At 39.0% G+C, this 21,087-nt stretch overlaps 1 protein-coding gene across 4 annotated transcripts in view; it reads left to right on the top strand.

Annotated features, from left to right (window-relative positions):
• PTPRG (protein tyrosine phosphatase receptor type G) overlaps positions 1-21,087 on the top strand; it is a 780,345-nt gene that overhangs the window by 306,350 nt on the left and 452,908 nt on the right. Inside the window, exon 1 of one of the 4 annotated variants that reach the window (XM_039326609.1) lies at positions 3,366-4,511. The exons of the other annotated variants lie outside the window; for them this stretch is intronic. Coding sequence (XP_039182543.1) covers positions 4,478-4,511 — 34 coding nt within the window. The 5' untranslated portion in view covers positions 3,366-4,477. Of the gene's footprint in view, positions 1-3,365; positions 4,512-21,087 lie in introns of those variants that run through there. 4 annotated transcript variants of the gene reach the window in all.

Below are 21,087 nucleotides of genomic sequence, written 5' to 3'. Positions count from 1 at the left end.
AAAGGATTATTGTTATTATTTCTCTCCTTGAGACATACTCACTTCTTCTATAGATTAAGAGGGATTTTTTTTTCCAATGCTCTGCCTATCCAAGAACAAATCAAAAGAAATGTAAAGTGTTTCATGTCACTAAGGCAACCTGATCTCCAGTTATAATGTAGGACCAAATAACAGTTGCCATTTCCATACTTGCTCCTTTAAGCACAATGCAACCCAGTGAAAAGGAGATTCTCAATTACTGTTTATCTAATACTAGTTCCGTCTTATTAAGTTTCAGCCTGAGTGTATTGGCCTCCATCCTTCCTCTTATCAAGTACAATACTGGTTCAATGTCTTCATGGTTTCTCCTGATTCATTAGATACTGAAAAGCAGAGTTAGATATCAGCAACATGAAAGATAAAAAACATTTTTTTTACCTCCAAGGTATGGTACAAATAATAATAATAATAATAATAATAATAATAATAGAAGAATCACAATAATTGCTAATCAATCCAATAAAATTTGTTCTGAGCCCAGTAAACAAACATTAATGCCCAAACAATCAACACAACTGCAATTTTATTAATTTGTTTGTATTCCGCCTTTATTATTTTTACAAATAACTGAAGGTGGTGAACATATCCAGTACGGCTTCCTCCTATTCCCCCCAGAAAAACAACCCTGTGATGTGGGTTGGGCTGAGAGACAGTGACTGGCCAAAGGTCACCCAGCTGGCTTTCATGGCTAAGACGGGACTAGAATTCACAGTCTCTGGGTTTCTAGCTAGGTACAATGTTCGAGAAAACAGTTAAAACACTAAGAAAGTTGGCTCTGCCTCCATTCCTAAGTGCAATTGCTTAATAACCTTTAACTTGGATGAGAATTGTGCGGTTCCTTTTCTGAATGTTGGAAAAATTATAGCCTGTTGCATTTGGAAATCACTAGAACTATTTCAGTAAATTCTGGCTTTGCAAATCTCTAAGTTATTTCCACCACCCTCTCCCAAGGAGGGAGGAGGGAGGGAGGGAGGGAGGGAGGGAGAGAGAGAGAGAGAGAGAGAGAGAGAGAGAGAGAGAGAGAGAGAGAGAGAGAGAGAGAGAGAGAGAGAGAGAGATGTGCAACACTGCTGCAGATCCAAAAATATTATTTTTTTCTCTTGTTTGGATATGACAGAATTCAGGGCTTGAATAAATGCTGTATTTTCCTGGAATAAATCCCACATCTTTTGTAAGTAATATAAGATAAGGAAGTGGTGACAGTAGATTCTATGAGAATATAGTAATAAAATCTGCAATGCCTTTTTGTTTAATATTTCCCTTGGTAGATGAGGGTTAAATTCAGCATGACTGCTTTTTGGGTAGATGTAGCAGCAGCCCACAAATACTTATTAATCAGAAGCCTACTGAGTACCAGTCTCTTCCAAAGACTAGGAAAAAAAAGTTTTCCTTTTTATGTAGTGAAACAGAACGTCTGTTTTTTTGGATAATATGGGGAAAAATGGTTTCCTGACTTTAATGGCTAAAGCTGTAATCCTATACTTAAGAATATAGGATTACTGAAGTCCGTAACATTTCTATTAAAATTTGAATTTATATTATAAACTATAAATTTATTCTTTGATTTAACATACCATCTGCCTGTCCATCCATCCACCCATCATAAAATGGTATTGAAACCATTTCCAAGGAAGAAAATCAGCTTAGATTTTCTTATACATAACATCCATGGATATTTTTTTTCTTCTTTTGGAACATTTTTCCTTTAATTTCTCTGATGTTGACATCCAGAAGAATGGAACTAATCTTAAGATATTAATTCTTAGGATGGAGTCACATGACTAACATCTTCCACTGTAGAATTCCCTTTCTAGCACTACCCTTGCAGTAAAAATGTTGTGTTCACTGGCAAATAGTAAATGGCAGGAATTAAGAATCTGGCCTGTTCATAATATAAAGTGTTTGTAAGATTTATTGAGCTTAAATCCTTTTACGGGACTGAGTTTGATCCAGCTTTTATTTTCTCAGAGCTCATGTGGCACGTCAGGGAGTCTGCTAATGTTTATTCCAAATTAATACAGAGATTTGGGAAGGTTGTGCACATAGCTCCACATAATTGGAAGCAATATTTCTGTTTGAAAAAGTTTTATACAAACAAACGTACAAAAGTTGGAGGGGGTTGTGGACAAAAAATGTACTCAAAATATGTACGTGATTGTTTATGGATATACCTTAGTTCAGAATTGGGTAGAGCTTCCCAGGAAAGAGCTGGTACTCAATCTGGGGACATTTCTGAATTCTTAGCTTGTGCTGGAATAGTAGGTGGGAACTGTAGTCTTTGCTAGGTTTCAGTTGTGCAAATTCACCTGTGTCTATTCCTGGAACAAAAGACTGATTAAAGTCACTCATTCCCTTGTGATCTCATGAGCAGATTGCTGAGTTTGATAGCAGCTTCAAGGATTGCTAGCCAGCTTACAGAAGCTGATGCCCTAATAAGGTTTGATTATTTTGGAATGGAAAGAGATCATCCTAAGCATCAGAAGAAGATCCAACTCGGAAATAAGCAGGACTTTCCCGACAGTGAGAACAATTAATCAGTGGAACAGCTTGCCTCCTGGAGTTGTAGATGCTCCATTACTGGAGATTTTCAAGAAATGAGTGGACAACCATTTGTCAAGGAGGGTATAAGGACTCCTGCCTTGAGCAGAGAGGGTTGGACCAGAAGACTTCTAAGGTCCCTTGCATCTCCGTGAGTCTATGAGGTCATACCAGATTCTGTATCTACTTTGGTAGATAGCAGTCCTTCCCCATCTTATGGCTCTTTCTCAAATCCACAAATACAGCCAGCTGGGGAGGCAGTAAAGAGATGAAAAGATTTGGAACACTCTCTCTCTCTCTCTCTCTCTCTCTCTCTCTTTCTCTCTCTCCCTCCCTCCTTCTTCCTCTCCCATCCAACATTCGTATAACCTTACAATTCAGTACAGGTAGTCCTCTACGTACGACCACAATTGAGCCCCAAATTTCTGCTGCTAAGTGAGACATTTGTTAAATGAGCCTTGCCCCATTTTACGACTTTTCTTGCCACAGTTGTTAAGTGAACCACTGCAGATGTTAAGTTAGTAAGACGGTTGTTAAGTGAATCTGGCTTCCCCATTGACTTTGCTTGTCAGGAGGTCGCAAAAGGGGATCACATGACCCCAGGATATTGCAATCGTCATAAATATGAGTCAGTTTTCATGAGTCTGAATTTTCATCAGGCGTACCGTGGGGTCGTAAGTGTGGAAAAACAGTCATAAGTCACTTTTTTCAATGCTGTTGTAACTTCAAATGGTCACTAAATGAACTGTCGTAAGTTCGAGGACTTGTCCGTATACTCAAAATACCTAGCAAAAGAAAGTTACAGCAGCCCCATTTGACAGAGGAAGCAAGCTTTGCCAAAATTTCAGGACAGATCTTGGTACAACATGAACGGTTATGTGTGCAATTTTCTTCCCAGCTCTCTCTTAAAGGAGAAAGATGGCTCATGTCACGCTTTGTACATGCTTGGAGCAAGGAAGCCCAGGGTGCATTGTAATGCCGTAATGACTGTTATTTATCACAGATCTGCCATGTGTTTCTTCCCTCTGACTAATGAATGACCTTTCCGTTCCTCCAACAAGACCTGCATAGGTCTTGTTTGAGGCAGATATAGAGTGATGGCTATTTGTCATGCTTCACTTATATTAATCACTGACTCAAACAGCCCCACTGGGGGAAATATCTTGACCTTGCGTTATGATCCTCACTATAGTTTGCGCACACATAGAATCAATGCTTTTATGGGTTACCATTGGAGAAATCCTGCCTTTGGCTCCCCACTGCCATAATTTGAAGTTAATTTTGCAGAATCAGAGCAAATTTATCAAACAGGGACTTGGAAATGCCTGGCTCGATTGGTTGAATCTTTGAATGATTCTTTGAGAAGCCATTTAAATAGAGAAATATGACAGAATGCACAAATGAAATAACAGTACTCTTTAAAACAGAGGTTATCAGCTGGTTTTCAGACACGGAAATGGTTAACAAGGGTTTACTGAAAGCTGAGATTGAAAAAAAGGAGCTTAAAGCTGCCAATGAGGAAGTGATTGACTAAACGCGCCGGTTAAGTGAATATGAACAAAACTGAACTCCACATTAAATTCCATGTAGAAGACACGGCTTGTAAGCCCTATGCAGTTAATGATTTCTTATTCAGAGGTGGTTGCAGGTGTGATCCTCCAAACCACCTGACAGATTAGCAGTGTGTCTCTCACCAGCTCCTTTGAAATGAAATTAGAAAAAATCCTTAAGTTCTCCTTCATGTGTGCTTGCTAGCAACTTGCTCTTTTGTCTTTTTTGAGAAAAGAAACACAGCCTTAATCAGCCAGGGCTCCACAACACTGCCGATCATTCCTGAAGGAATTGCTGACCTCTCTCCATCTCTCCTTTTCTCCTGCACCTGCTGTAAAATAAGTGGAGAATGCAAAGTGTGGTCTTCATGCACCACGGGATGTGTAAGTATGGCAAAGAATGCTAAGTGTCCCCAGTTTCTGCAAGAATAAAGTTGTTGTGCTGTTATACAAGCCCATAACTTAGTCCTTGTTCATCCTAATAGTTTCTCTCCATGAGAAAAGGACATTATTGCCTTATAAAATAGTACAATAGCATTAGCACTGCTCTACTGCTGGCAATATTAAGAGCCAAATCGATTTATAGACTTTTGAGAGCTCAAGTTTGACTGGCTGCAGAGCTGAAGCTTCTCTGAAAATTTATGCCTGCTGATTTTGTAGCTCAAACCTAGAAGCAGCTGTGAGGGTTTAGTAATAGCAATAGGAATAGCACTTAAATTTATATACCGCTTCATAGTGCTTTGCAGCCCTCTCTATGTGGTTTACAGAGTCAGCATAAGCCTTCCATCCTTCCGAGATCAGTAAAATGAGGAACCAGATTATTGGGGGCAATAGGCTGATTCTGTAAACCACTTAGAGAGGGCTGTAAAGCACTATGAAGCTATATGTTTAAGTGCTAGTGCTATTGCTAAAGTGAAGATATTTGCACTTTTCTCTTTTAACTATCCGACCAATTTTGTGTCATCTGCATACCTTTATAAATATTATTTCCACATTTTCATCCCATTATTAATAAAAATTCTGAGGAGTAAAAGGATCAAGAGTTGATTCTTGTAGTATCCACTTAATACCTCTATCCAATTTGATGAAGAATCATGGAGAACCATTTGAGTATGGTTTTAAAGCCAGTTAGATACCCACTTATTAATGTCATCCACTCCATGCTTAACTAACTTGCTAATCAAAATACATTTTTAAATGTTTTGGTGAAAGATCTCAACCAATCAAAACATCTTCACAGTTCAACGGAGAGTAAGCAGAGAAAGACCCAGTTTAATACTTTTGAAAGCAGAGCTTCAAATCTGAACTGCCACCACAGAGAAAGTTATGTCCTCATGTTCCCATCACTTGAGGAAGGTTCAGGAGATGCAGGCCTGTAGTCCCAGAAGATCTTGGTAATCATTGGCTGATGAGATCTGGATGTCTTTTACTTAATAGTAACTCTCTAAAGCAGCCTTTCTCAAACCTTATTACTTTGCAGGAACCCTTAAAATAATCTCCAAGTCTCAGGGAACCCCTGCATGAAAATTACTATTGCCTGGCACACAAATAACAATAACAGTAGCACTTAGACTTAAATAACACCCATAGTGTTTTACAGCAGCAGTCCCCAGCCTTTTGTGTACCAGGGCCCGGTTCTGTGGAGAGAGGTTTTTCCACAGACTGGAGGTAGCATGGTTTTGCATGCTGCTTGCATCCTGTGGATTGGGCTTCATTTATTTGCATTGTCCGGTTGCTGGTAGGCCGTGGACCGGTGGTGGGCCGGGGGTTGGGGACCCTTGTTTTACAGCACTCTCTAGGCAGTTTATAAAGTCAGCATATTGCTCCGAACAATCTGAATCCTCATTTTACTGATCTCGGAAGGATGGAAGGCTGAATCAACCTCGACCCCATCAGGATTGAACTCTAGACTATGGGCAGAGTTAGCCTGCAATACTGCAGTCTAACCACTGCACTACTAGGTCTCAAACAAACTCTTGAACAATGTTCAAAAAACAATGTTTACATTTTTTTCAATCATGATCTTGGAAGCCCTAGCAGAGAAAAGGCCTTCTGCTCATACATCTCACCCTATTATTATTATTATTATTATTATTATTATTATTATTATTATTATTGATCATCGCACAGTCAGCCAGATGTTCAGACTGGATTTGGCATTTTGTCTACCTGTCGAGTCCTTACCCAGGACTGGGATAGGCAGATGTGGATGTTTGATGGTATTACAGATATCATCGCAGGATGGAGAGGGACTAATTCTGGCTGCACAAGACCAAGCCTTAAGGACAAATGCATAAAAAGTCAAAATTGAGAAGACAGCAACAGACACTAAGTGCCGCCTGTGCAAAGAAGCTGAAGAAACAGTGGACCACTTGGTAAGCTGTTGCAAGAAGATTGCACAAACTGATTACAAGCAGCGGCATGACAAAGTAGCAACAATGGTGCATTGGAAGATCTGCAAAAAATATCATTTGCCTGTAAGCAAAAACTGGTGGGATCATAAAATAGAGAAAGTCATAGAAAATGATAAATTAAACTGCTCTGGGACTTCAGAATTCAAACAGACAAGCACCTGCAACATAACACCCCAGACTTAACAATTGTCGATAAGAAAGACAAAAAAGTCTGGATAGTGGATGTGGCAGTGCCTGGAGATAGCAGAATAGAAGAGAAAGAACTGGAGAAGATAACAAAATACAAAGACCTACAAATAGAAATAGAAAGACTGTGGCAAAAGCAAGCAAGGGTAGTACCAATAGTCATAGGCTCCTTGGGTGCAATCCCAAAACAACTGGAGCACCACTTGAACACCATTGGCATTGACAAATTCGCTATTAGTCAATTGCAAAAGGCGGCCTTATTAGGAACTGCTTCCATCCTGCGACGATATCTGTAATACCATCAAACATCCACATCTGCCTATCCCAGGTCCTGGGTAAGGACTCGATAGGTAGACAAAATGCCAAATCCAGTCTGAACATCTGGCTGACTGTGCGATGATCCATAATAATAATAATAATTGGAAGGGACCTTGCAGGTCTTCTTGTCCAACCCACTGCTCAGGCAGGAAACCCTATATCATTTCAGACAAATGGCTGTCCAGTCTCTTCTTAAAAACCTCCAGTATTAGAGTATTCACAGCTTCTGGAGGCAGGTTGTTCCACTGATTAATTGTTCTAATTGTGAGGAAATTTCTCCTTAGTTCTAGGTTAGTTCTCTCCTTGATTAGTTTCCGTCCATTGCTTTTTATCCTGCCTTCAGGTGCTTTGGAGAATAGCTTGACTCCCTCTTCTTTTTGGCAACCCCTGAGATATTGGAACTCTGCTATCATGTCCCCCCTCGTCCTTCTTAAACTAGACAAACCCAATTCCAGCAACCGTTCCTTGTATGTGGTAGCTTCCAGTCCCCTGATCATCTTTGTTGCTCTTCTCTATACTCTTTCTAGAGTCCCAACATCTTTTTTACATCGTGGTGATCAAAACTGGATGCAGTCATATGTAACATGTCCCTGACTGGGGGCAGAATGTGCATGTCAGAAATGATAATTACTGGTTGTAAACTTAGCCATAGTTCTTTGTAAAGGCCATTCATTTAGTATGTAATCTTCAGCATCAAAACAAAAGGCAGCCATTTATCCCAAAATAATGACCCTTAATCATGATGTTGAAGTTTAACATTATCTACCTGACTATGACTTCATTTTTGAACCAAGAATGATAATTAATATTATTTTTTTTTCTGTATCCATAGTGTGTCTATTAATAATAGATACAATGTCTGGGAAGGAGAAAATAATAGGAAATAGCTGTAGTTTCATAATTTTCAAACCATATCATGAAAAATTCACTATGTGTATGGCAGATAAGAAAGAGAGATAAGCAGATTGACGATTGTTTTGATTTTTCTTTTCATTGTTCCCTTTTCAGTTTCTGTATTCAAGCTAGCAGTGAGAACTTTTTCATGCAGCATCCCTTAGGTAAACCTCATTGTCCAATTTGATTGTTAATGCTGCCTGTGTAAGTCAAGTATTCTTTGATTAGAGAAGACAATTAGGGAAGTCTAATTTAACTGTGTCTGTTTGGGTGCATCAATATTGAGATCAAATCCATAAAATGCGAGCTTTATTTAATATAAATCTGCATTCCTAGGATGGTATCCTTTAACATATTGTATACAGATTCCAGTTTAAAATCTTAATATTCAAGGAATATAGTTTACACATTCTGCTGTGCCAGCACTTTTAAAACTGTATTTGTTGAAGGAAAAAATAGTGGCCTGGTTTAATACCAGCTAAAATGAATGAATTACAGGAACAAACCAAGTGATCTGATGTCAGCTTCAGAGCTTCACCATAAAAGTTGCAGGCTTTGAGTGAATCAAGATGGAGTGAAGCAATTTTCATTTAAAGATATTTAAATTCTGCTTTTTGTGTTTTGAAATCAAACATTTCTGCATGAAACAAATTTATTTATTTGTAGTAAATAAACATTATTTGGTGTATTCCATAGGAAAAGTTGCTGTCTCCTTTCTCAATTAATTAAATATGTCTTTTATCTGAGACAAGATCATATTCCTTGATATTGGCTGCTTACATTCAGCATTGATTCTCCATAGTTCCAGTTAGCTTAATTAATTTAATGCAATGTGATCTTTCATAATAAATGTTATTCTGAAATTCTGAGCTTGATCTTAAAAATTAAAAGAGGATAGCCCAACCTTCATTTGGTTCATTTCTTGAAATCCACAAGTTCAACTTTTCTCATCTCCTTTTATATATGATCCCTTTGGCACAATGGCATGATGGACCATGTACCCATTTGTGTACATATGGTGTATGGAATGTGATAGACATATAAAAAGAGGGAAGGATTTTTTTTTTTTTGCACTGGTGAATATTTGTTTTGACATTTGCTCCCTCCTACGAAGTCTTGACTACATTAGTAGGCAACCTTCACTTTTTCTGAATATAGGTACCCCTCAACGTACAACTACACCTGAGCCCAAAATTTCTGTTGCTAAACAAGACAGCTGTTCAATGCACCTCATGTTGTGGCCTTTTTTTGCCACAGTTGTTAAGCGAATCTGGCTTTCCCCCATTGACTTTGCTTGTTGGAAGACAGCTGGGAAGGTTACAAATAGTGATCACATGATCCCAGGATATAGCATGTGTCATAAGTACTTGCCAGTTGCCAAGCACCCTCGCTTCAGGTCATGCCAAAATAGTCTAATGGGTGAAGACCAGGGTTTTGACTGATCCTGTTCAAAGCACGTTTCTTCTGCTTTAGTCATTCCAGTATAGATTTGGGTCTGGGCTTACGATCGGCGCCATGCTGCATGATGCATTGCGTATAAGCTTTAGCTTAGAAGCACAAACCCTGACATTCCTCTGTGCTGGTACAGTCCAGAGTTCATGGCATTCCTTTCCAGCTCATCTCAATACAAAATGATATATGTAGTTCAGAGTTGAACTGTGGAATCTTCGATGGTCTCTGAACTTGTTGGCTTTCTGGCAGACCTTTCGTTACCCAACTTAGTCTAGACTCTAGGATAATGAAGAAGATTTCATTAGCCAACTTGGTAACATCTGCAAGCAGACAACCAAGTTCACAGAATGCCATGGATGCCATATTTTCACTTCATTTCCACAAAACCTTGTTATACAGAGTAGACTCTGATGATGAGAACAGGTGTCCTTATATTTGTCTGGCCCCTCAAATTCACATCTGTCATCTCATTGATTGGCATCTCTGACTCAACATCCCTGCTTAACTTAGCTGGTTATTCTACATGTACCCACAAAGACAGTGAATGGACAGTGGCTGTTTTAAGTGTTTGTTCAACCAGAATCTTTTTTCTTCATAAATAGAGCTTAAATAGAGTTCTAATTTATAGACTACATCTATAGACTATGCAAAAGAGATAATCAACCAGCCCAAAAGAGAAAAAGACCTCTCCACCAGTAATCAGCACTCAGATCAGCATAGATTAGCTCCAAGGTCAACTTTAGACCAACAATCAAGTAAGCAGTCAAGAAACTTGCAAAGAGCCATTAGTAAACAGCCCAACCAATGAATCCCTAAGACTGCCCCCACCCACCCAGACAGACAAGACACCAGAATATAAACCAATAGCCAACAGCACTCCTTACTACCACTGATGAGATAATCTAGTTAGGGTAATGAAACATCTGCAAGAAAACAAGCAAGGTCAGAGAGCACCAAGGACCCCTGCAGAGTTCTAATTACATTGTAAATCATATAGCAATATGGATAATTCCAGAGGTTCAGAAAACTGTTAATAATTTAGTAATTTAAGATTTTTTTTTGCACTTATCCAACACAATTATTTTTTTCCTGAAAAATGAATGCAACATTTTTCTTTAATCAAAACCCTTTTATTCATTCTTGGATTGCTCATAAATGAGCATGGAACACTGAGTCTCTAATTATCCAAAATAGTATATGTTTTCTAACTATTGGTATTGGCTTACAGGCAGAAACAAATTTATGGTAGATAATAAATCAGTAGAGGTTATAGCAATCTAGTTGGCCGCTACTTTAGGTGGATCTTGCTTTAAACAACACATTTCACAGTGCTTTTTAATTTGGCACGTAATATTTCCTTTGGAAGGAATGGATTTTCTTTTAGCACAAAAGATATAGTGCAAACCATAAATAACTATGGATAATTGCACCATGGCACTTCTTCGGTTGACAATTAGAAATCTTAATTTCCTTATCGCTTTGATTGAATGTATACCATCTGTCAGATCACACGTACTTGTGTACCACCAGGAACTAAAAGATGGTTTCCTACTGTTCTGCTGTGCTCATGTTTTCTACTACTCTTTTTTTGTGAGTTTTGTCCAATAGAAAACAATGAAAAAGATTGAAACACAGTGCTGACTCATAAAAGTGCTACTTGAATGGAATTGGGTAATTAATTCACTTGTATTGACTTTACACTGAAAATATCTATGGACAAGAAATTGGGATGGTATAAATAACATTTCCTCCATCTTTGTTTTTTTCTTATAAAGAAAAAAATTGTATTACTTGTACAATATAGGGAAAACCAGAGAGATAAATCTTCAACAAATGCTAAGCTAATCTATATTTTCTTAAGTTCTAGGTACACACACACACACACACACACACACACACACACACACACTTCAATCCTAGGTAACAGCAGATGTTTCTCTACCAGGGCACAAAGAAAAAACATCTGCTGTGAACTCTATGTGGCATCAGAAAGGGCATCCGGCCAGTAAATGCTCAGCTCCATCCAGTCATGTCGACTCTACCCCAGTTTAAGGGATTACAGGGTCATAAAATGTAAGTTTTTATACATATACATATTATTTTTGCAAATACTCCTACCGATCCTCCTCATTAATGGAGGCAAACTATTAGGCAATAGTTTTCAAACTAAATATCTTTTCCCTTCTTTTTTTCTGTTTTTTTACTCTCTTCATGCATACAAAATCTCAGAAGTTTAGAAAAAAAGTAGATTAAAAACTAAAAAAGGGAAATTATGCATTTTGGGGGAAAATACAACCTTATATTTGTGTATGAGAGAGTTAAAACTTATTATAGTTGCTCCTCAGCACTATCAAAATGTTCTGTGTGCAGAAATGGGATAAAACAGAAGGGTACTAATAACATTTCCAGTTGCATCTATTATTCCCTCCGGATTTTTGCTCACACAGAAAAGCTTGCTGACAAGAAGCTATTAAATGGCCTAATGGGGCATTGAACTAACCCTAGGCATTTTATGTGTGGAACTGTTCCCTGCTTAACTTCTTATTAGAAATTCCTCAAGTATAACATCAGGATGAAGGTATTCTGGCTCAGCGTGCCAAAGAAATGTACTAAGCTTGGTGATCACACTGAAGAGGAGTTACAAATGAGAAATGTAACACAAAATTAAAAAGTAACTCAGAAGGGGGAAACCTATGAGCTCTACTATTAGGAAGTTGTTTAAAAAATGATTGTCTCTGCACTGTATCAAACTCACATAACTTTGTATGGCCTTGCAGTAATGCATTCAAGTGGATAAAAAAGTGTGTATGATTGATGCCAGAGTAATCACAACAAGTGGTGTGTGTTTCTATTATTTAGAGCAGGCCTTTTCAACCGGCGGTATGCGTACCACCTGTGGTACTTTGGCACCTGGCAGGTGGTACCCGACCATTCTAGACAAGTGTAGCAGGGGAGAGGAATGAGCTACAGTGGTAGCAGCACCACACAAGCCTGAAGGAGAGACAACTGGAGTTGCAGGGCTGTTGGGGTTCAGCAGAAGCCCCAGGATCATTGCATGCAGCTACAGCTGATTGGCGCTTTTGCAGGGCTATGGGGGCTGGTCAGGAGCTCAGGATCAGTGCGTGCTTCTGCAGGGCTGCAGAGGCGAGACAGAAGCCCCAGGATTGGCACTTCCGGCACACATGGAAGAGAATGGGGGGGAGAGAGGCTATAAAAGGAGAAGGTTTTGGCGGGAAAGGGAGAGGGAAAAAAAGACAATGGGGGAAAGAGAAAGGGACTGCAAAAGAGAGATGGAGTGCAGTCTTGAGAGGATCAGCTGGAGGTGCACGGAAGAGTAAAGAAGGGGGAGAGAAGAGAGGATATAAAATAGAAGACAAGAAAGGATATAAGAAGGGGGAAGAGAAGAGAGGATATAAAAGAAGTGAAGAGAAGAGAAGATATAAAAGGGGGGAGAGAAGAAGCGGAGAACATGGAATAGAATAGAATAGAATAGAATAGAATAGAATAGAATAGAATAGAATAGAATAGAATAGAATAGAATAGAACCTACACCATCTCAGACAAGTAACTGTCTAGCCTCTTCTTTAAAACCTCCAGTAATGGAGCATCCATGATTTCTGAAGTCAAGCTGTTCAACTGGTTAATTGTGCTCACTATCAGGAAGTTTCTCCTTAATTCCAGGTTGCTTCTCTCTTTGATCTTTGGACTGTAAATAAAGTCAGTCTTCTTACTGGGACCATTCAAAGAGGTCAAGTTCTTCAGAGAGGCTTTGACATTGGGGAGCATTATGATTCAGTTGGCCTAACCCTAATATAAGGCTAAAGATGGGCTTCCCTTTACACCCAATCCTTACATCCACACAGCATTAATGTATTCATTGTTGTTTTTCCTATTATTTTACGATATCTGGATCTTATCGTTATCCCCAACTTCTTAAAAATGTAACTGAATTTTCAATTACTGAATTTTCAAGGTTATTAACAATCCTGTGAATAGAAAAGAGGTTCTATCTTTCCATCATTCAATATCGGAAAAGGTCAAGACTAGTTATTCTTAGCTGTGCTGTTGCTGTCTAATCAGTCCAGGAGCAGAGAGTTTCGTATTGTTTATTGTGTGATGTAGAACATAAACTATGCCTATCATAGTTTTTTAATTTCATAAAGTGAAAGGAAAGCACATAACAGTCTCATTTAATAAAAATGACATAAAACTGAATATGTATTTCAAATATTTAATGGCAAATACGTTAACTGATCTTAAACACCAGTGTTGTTGAGGTCTCTATTTGCAACAATTGTGTAAAATATAATATTCATCTAATAATTTTGAAGAAAACAGTATTTTACCATTTATCTGTTATTTTTATAGCTAAACGGCATTTGTCTTGGCTTGAAATGATAAAGGATATGTTTAGCGTGGGTAATTATTCTGTACATCTTCTGGAAGTTTTGACCTTGAGATCTGCTTCCATGGCAGTGGAGACAAAAAGAGTAGAACACTAATGGCTATATTTATTCAGAGCTTCCTCACTGCTTGTTTCAATCCATTTGTTAATTGGCATTCAGCCTCTAAACTAGCATAGGCAGTCCTTAACCAGGCATGTCAAACTGCTGGCCCGCATGCTGGATGTGTCACGCAGAAACTGCGCCCACCTCATTGCTGGCAATGGGGAAAAAGTCCTGATACGTCGTGCGACATCACGTGACGTCATGAGTTTGACATGCCTGCTTTAGACCAGGGCTTTTCAACCTTTTCACCCATTGTACCACTTTTAGGATATGGCAATATCCGAGTACCGCCAGTCGCCTAACAAGGTGTCAAAAACTTGATGACCAAAAAAAAAAAAAAAGGAAAAAAGTGATAAAGTACAGGTAGTCCTCAACTTACAACAGTTCGCTTAGTGACTGTTTGAAGTTACAATGGCACTGAAAAAGTGCCCCCCAAGCCACAGCGGAGCAAGACACCTGCCTGCCCACTCAGCAGCGCTCTTCCTCCTGTCCGAGGTTTCCATTGTTGTGAGCATTTCTGTTGAGGATTGGCAGTGGGGGTGGGGTGGGGGTGTTTGGCTTTTATTCCCCCCTTCTGCTGGGTGGTTGCAGCAGGTTTTGGTCACTTCACATGACCCTGGGACACTGTGACCATCATAAATATGAATCAGTTGCCAAGCATCTGAATGTAAATCACAAGACCCTGGAGATGCTGCAACATTCCAGCTGATTGGTGCTTCTGCTGGGCTCAGCAGAAGCACCAGGATCAGTGCCACTTTCCAGCTGATCGGCGCTTCTTCGGGACTGTCAGGGCTAGTGGAAGCACCAGGAACAGCGCCGAACTCCAGCTGGAGCCTGGAGCTGATCCTGGCACTTCCACTAGCCCTGACAGTCCCGAAGAAGTGCCATCAGCTGGAAAGCGGCACTGATCTTGGCTTCCGCTGAGCCCTGACAGCCCTGCAGCTTCAGCCATCTCTCGCTCAGGCTTGTGCGATGCTGCCACCGGTTCAGCTCATTCCCCTTCCTCGCTACTACTTTTCTAGGATGGTCATGTACCACCTGCCAGGTGCCAATGTACCACAGGTGGTACCCGTACCAGTGGTTGAAAAGCCCTTCTTTAGACCATTCATTCAGTGACTGAAGTTATGGCAGCACTGAACAAATGGTACTTATATCTGACCCACAGAGTTATGGCCTTTGCAGTGCCCATGTGGTCATATAAAATAACCTTCCCCTTGTATCTGAAGGTCATCAACTTGGACAAGGTTGTTCTCCATGTAAGCCTTCATTGACTTAACACAGAATTTACAACCTTGTGTAAATGTGATTGAAAAGGAAGGGCAGGGAGCTCGTGCTAACTACTTTTTTGCTAAATTGTGATTGTCTTCCCGTTTTTGTCCACCCTACCATCTTGTGTCTGGCTGGCAAAGAGATAGTGAGGCAATGGTCATTCATAGTCAAGGCTTAGATGAAAAAAATGCAACGTTTGTTAAGTTGCTACCTCATCTTACTTCTTCTCTCCCCGCTGCACTTTTAGCTGTTCACTCTTCAAAGAGCAGTTTGCCTTCTGCAGTGGAATAAACAAAAAAGAAGAGACCTCTACAGCTTTTTGTAGTCAGGGATGAATAGAAAATTTTAAAACGTGTTTTCAATGCAATTACTATATAATTGTATAGTGAACTAATTTTCCAGATATTTTAAACTACTAGAAAATTTATTCTTGAGGACTGTTTAGCCATGAACAAATAATACTAAGAGGAATAAGTAGGTTTCTTCTGTCACTTTAATTTTCACAGTTCCTTCTTAGGGCTGCTTTACTTATGAATTCACTCAGAAGTTGAGACATTGTTCATCAGGTTTGATTACAAATACCCCTATTTATATCCCAAGCAACTGATAAACATTTGCACCATTTTTGTTCTCTTCCTTGGCAAGAAAGATTTTGTTTTTGAGCAACAACAAAAGTTTGACACTTTCCTTGCATGATAGCATTTGATGAATTGGGTGAAGACAATGACTCCTAAAGGATTGTACACGTTGAAAATTCCAATAGAGGAACAATAAGATGATTAAAAAAATGCACCAACTTCATTATCTTACAGCGGTACCTTGGTACTCAACTGCTTTGAACCTCTCAAATTTGGTACTCAACACATTTTGACAAAATTTTGTCCCAATACTCATTGTTTGTTTGGTGCATAAACTAGAACTTAATAATAATAATAACAACAGCAGAGTTGGAAGGGACCTTGGAGGTCTTCCAGTCCAAACCCCTGCTCAGGCAGGAGACCGTATACTATTCTAGACTAATGGTTGTTCAGTCTCTTCTTAAAACTTTCCAGTGTTGGAGCACCCACAGTTTCTGAAGGCAAGTCGTTCCACTGGTTAATTGTTCTATAGTCAGGAAATTTCTCCTTAGTCCTAGGTTGCTTCTCTCCTTGATCCATTGCTTCTTGTCCTGCCCTCAGGTGCTTAGGAGAATAGGTTGACCCCTTCTTCCCTGTGGCAGCCCTTAGATATTGGAACACTGTTACCATGCCACCCCTAGTCCTTGTTGGTGTCCACTTGTCTTGTGACTCACTACAATATTCCTTATGGGAAAAAATTGTTTGGTGCTTATCATTTTTGGTAATCATCACATCTCCCAGAACCAATTAATGACGAGTATCGAGATACCACTGTACTTTGTATTAAAAAGTGACATACAAAATATAATACATGTAGCCCCCAATTTACAGTTGTTTGAAATTACAATGAATCTATTAGGGAGATACATACTATCTGAATTCAACATTCCAATGGTTGTGCCTCCCCTCCTATAGTCATTTGACCAAACATCAGGCATTTGGCAACTGGGCCTTATTTATGACCATTTTTAGGATCCTGTGGTCATAGGATCAAATTTTACAATGGTTTTGGCCAAAACTAGCATTTAGTTCCAGTTTTCAGTAAAACCACGCTCATAGCAGACCATTGGTTCATTTAATTACCATCAGATTTCCTTAACAATTCATCAAAAAAGGTTGTAAAATAATGCCAGTCATGTGACTGACTGTTTTACAACCATCCTCACTAATGACCCTGATGGGCAGGGTCCATTATGGTTGTAAGTTGAGGGCTATCCATAATGCATAGCATCCTTACAGATTAAGAAGTTATTGTTCACCTGCTCGTTTTACATTTTAATATCTGGAACCTGTGTGTAGTCTTCAGTGGCTTTGGTCCCAGCAGATCAATAACTTTCCATTTATTTTTTATCTGTTTATATATTTTCAACCTGTAGAAGCCTCATTGTAACAATCTTTCTTTGATCACCCTCTTGTTTGCCCTTAGTGGTTTTATAGATTTTATTTCTGCTACAAGTAATCATGTAGTGTGCTAATACAGCGAGTGGGTGTCTACATGTGTGTGCCTCTCTTTCCCTCCTTCCCTCAGCTTTTGAGGAATAATATAATAATATGAATGTCTAAAATGGTAGAAGTAAGTGCTACTCAGAAAAAAATTAATAGACATCTCCATTGAAAGTTCTGGTCTTAAATATTGACCAAACACTAGAGGAAAGTAAGTAATTAGAAGATGCAAAGGAAATACATTATTTATAATGTACTTCACTTCATAAAAAAAAACCTATTGTACCATGTCAGTGAGAAATAGGAGTTCTCCTTTTTATGTTATTGGCTTTCTTTTGCAAAATAAATGTTTGCAGCAAAAGCCAAGGTAAATTTAAATTGCTTTTTCAAAAAGGAAAATGGTAGGTGAGGAACAGTGTAGCAAAGGAGAATTCCAGATGGAAAAATAATTTTAGAAAAGAGAAAAGAAAGGCAAATCAAACCAGAATGGAAAAAAAACCCAATAGATGAGTACCCTGAGTGTACTCTATTCAAAATTTAAAGTAGATGATTGTTTAAAAAGCTTTTGCAAGCTAAGACAGCTTGTAGGCTAACTTAGATAGTGAAGAAACTCAGGGGAATGGATGCCTTTGGGGAATTAGAACTTAGTTTGTATGCTGATAAATTCTCCTAGTTCTTTATTCTGATAGTCCTTGATTTAATATCCACCATTAGGACTGTAATTTCAATCACTAAGTGAAGTGGTGAGGAGCCGATTTTATGATCATTTGTATTTGTGTTCATTTATTTATTTATTAAATTTATATGCCACCAGTCTCAGTAACAAGTGACTTTTTATCCCGGTTGTTAAGTAAATCACTTGGTTGTTAAGTGAATCACAAGCCATTAGCCAATTTGGCTTCCCCAATTGGCTATTTTTGTTGGAAGCTGGCTGGGAAAGTTGCAAATCGTGATCATGTGATTGCAAGATGCTGCAACATCATAAATGTGAGCCAGTTGCTAAGCACCCAAATTGCAGTCATGTGACTGTAGGGATGATAGGACGGTAATACCGGACAAAGGGTTATAAGTCACTCAGAGGCTGTCATAACTTTCTATCGTTGTTAAATGAATGATAGTAAGTCGAGGAGTACCTGTGTGGGGATTTATTATGGGGATTCTATCTGAAGTTTCACTTCCAAAAGAATGTGATTCTTTATTCTCCACAAAGCTCTTGCTCCAACTGTTTCTTTCCAAAAGCAATCAAGATTGATTAAAGAATTATGCAAGTGTAATAAATGCCTATGAATGTATGTATTTATTACACTTGCATAATTCTTTAGTCAAGAATAACTCCTGAAGGTTAACAATCAAATCAGATTTTATAATCCTTTTTTAAGAATATATCTTGGCTTTAGGAGAGAGCAAAAAGTTGAAGGTATGCCAAGTATGCCAAGAAAATTTTTAATCAATTTGCTTTCTGATCAATGGATGTTTTGTGAGTTGTCTCTGTTACCATTTTGTGAATTCAGAAGCTTTCCTTCTTAAGGCAGCCAGTCTGGTCTAGTGGTTAAGGCACCAGGCTATAAAGCAGGAGACAGTGAGTTCAAGTTCTGCCTTAGCCACTAAAGCCAGCTGGGTAAGTTTGGGCCTGTCCAGTTTCTCTCAGCCCAGCTCACTTCACAGGGTTATTGTTGGGAAAATAGGAAGAGGAAAGTGTGTTGGATTTGTTTTCCGCTTTGAGTTACAAAGGCAGGATACAAATAAATAAAAATATTTGGAGAGAACCATTTTAAGAGGTCCTTGGTGCTCTCTGTGTTTGGTTGTTTTCTTGCAAACTGCATTATTTCTAGCGCAGTGGTGACGAACCTATGGCACGGGTGCCAGAGGCGGCACTCAGAGCCTTCTCTGTGGACACGCGTGCCATCGCCCCAGTCCTAGGCCTTCAGCTGGGTTTTATGAAACCTTTTCGCTGTAGACCTCCGCCGCCATGTGCAAAAAAAAAAAGGTTCAATCAGTCAATTTCAACTTCTCGCGGGAAAAAAAAGATCTTGCAAACTTGGAATTGATTGATTGAACTTTTTAGTCCCACCCAGTCTGCCGTTACCACCGTGGCCATGCCCAGCCAATGGGCCATACCCACCCAGCACCCGACGATGCATAAGTGGGTTTTGGGTTGCAGTTTGGGCTCTCAGTCTCTAAAAGTTTCGTCATAGCTGTTCTAGCGCTAGCACTGATGATGTGGCCTAGTTTGGGTAATGAAACGTCTGCAAGAGAACAAACAAGCTTAGAGAGCACCAAGGACCCCTGATTTCAACCCTCAGCTACAAACATTCTCCTTTAGTGAGAACCACTTTCTTTTTATTGCAAACTTTTTTCCCTGGCCACAGATGGCTAAGGAACTGATTGTTCTTCCTTCTTCGTTCCATGTAGTTTACACAAATGGATTGTATGCAATTATTTTTGGAGGGGGGCAAAATCTTGTATACATAATATATGAGGGGTAGGAATGTAAAGGATGGTTTGCTTGCATGTCCAGCTCTGATCCTCCAGTGGTCCTACCAATCTGGGTGTTGTCGCTGGAGTGGGGGGTGGGGGTTATTATATTATTTTATTACTTTTCCTCTTTTTATTTTTTTTTTTTTAATAGGGTGTTTTTCTATTTATGTAAGCCGCCTTGAGTCACCATGTGCAAGTAGGTGGCAATACAAATTTTCTAAATAAATAAATAAATATATCTCTTCCAGCCTTGTCATCTCTTCTTCTAACCCTATCTGCTTTTTTTTTTTTTTTTTTTTTTGGCTTTCCCTCAGTATTTCCTATCTTGGTCCTCTCTTACTATGGTTATTTTTTTTTTTTTTGACAGATGTCCTAGCTCTCCACTTTTTATGAAAAGAGAATTATTCCCACCTGCAATACTTGGGTACAAGTAATCCTCAGCTTACACAACCATTCATTCAGTGATCATTTGAAGTTACAGCAGCACTGAAAAAAATGACTCATGACCGTTTTTCCCACTTTAAACCCTTGGCCAGGTAATCAAAATTTAGATACTTGGCAACTGGCATGTATTCATGACGGTTGCATTGTCCAGGATCACGTGATAACGTTTTGTGACTTTCTGACAAACAAAGTCAATTGGGGAAGCCTGGTTCACTTAACAACCGTGTTGCTAAGTTAACAACTGCAGTGATTTACTTAACAACTGCAGCAAGAAAGGTCACAATGTAGGGCAAACGTACTTAACTGTCTTGTTAAAACTCAGTTATGGTTGTAAGTTGAGCACTACCTGTACTATATTGTCAAGGTATTCTTTCCTGATGCATTTGAACTTCAACTCCCAGAAATCCCCAGCCAGCATAGTCACTGTGGAACCTCACACGTCCGGGGTGCGCCCAGATTGATGAACACTGTCATGTAGAAACACTGTTAAGGACACACACTGAATACTTGCAAGCTCTCATGATGAAGCACACTATGCAAACAACAAGCATATTTGATGGCGGCTGTAGTTCATATGTTGTGTACCTAGTCCTTTTGCAGTTCATTTTTGTAATGTGTTTGTCAAATAAAGCAGAGGAAATGTTAGAAAGATCTCTGGTAATACATCACAGCAAGTGAGAAAGATTAAGCTACTGCAAATATTAAACAATTCTTCCTAGCAGACCTTTTTAGCTTGTAGTTGCTTCCCTTCAAATCATGGGGGGGGGAAAACATTTGTATTCCGTGTATAGGAAAGAAAAGAGTGTGATTTTATCTCTTAAAGTTTCATTGTTATTCCCAGAAATATTCTCTGTGTTATTTTATTTAAAATGAGACTTCCTTTTCTTTACAACTATATATTGGTCTAATTACTTTGGTTGAGCTCTAATTTAAACAA

The sequence above is a fragment of the Crotalus tigris genome, unplaced genomic scaffold (assembly GCF_016545835.1).
Source record: "Crotalus tigris isolate CLP2741 ecotype Arizona unplaced genomic scaffold, ASM1654583v1 scf7180000024342.5246164, whole genome shotgun sequence".
In the NCBI taxonomy this organism is placed as follows: Eukaryota; Metazoa; Chordata; class Lepidosauria; order Squamata; family Viperidae; genus Crotalus; species Crotalus tigris.
Note: the sequence above shows the minus strand (reverse complement) of the source record. Positions and strands in the feature narration are given on the sequence as shown.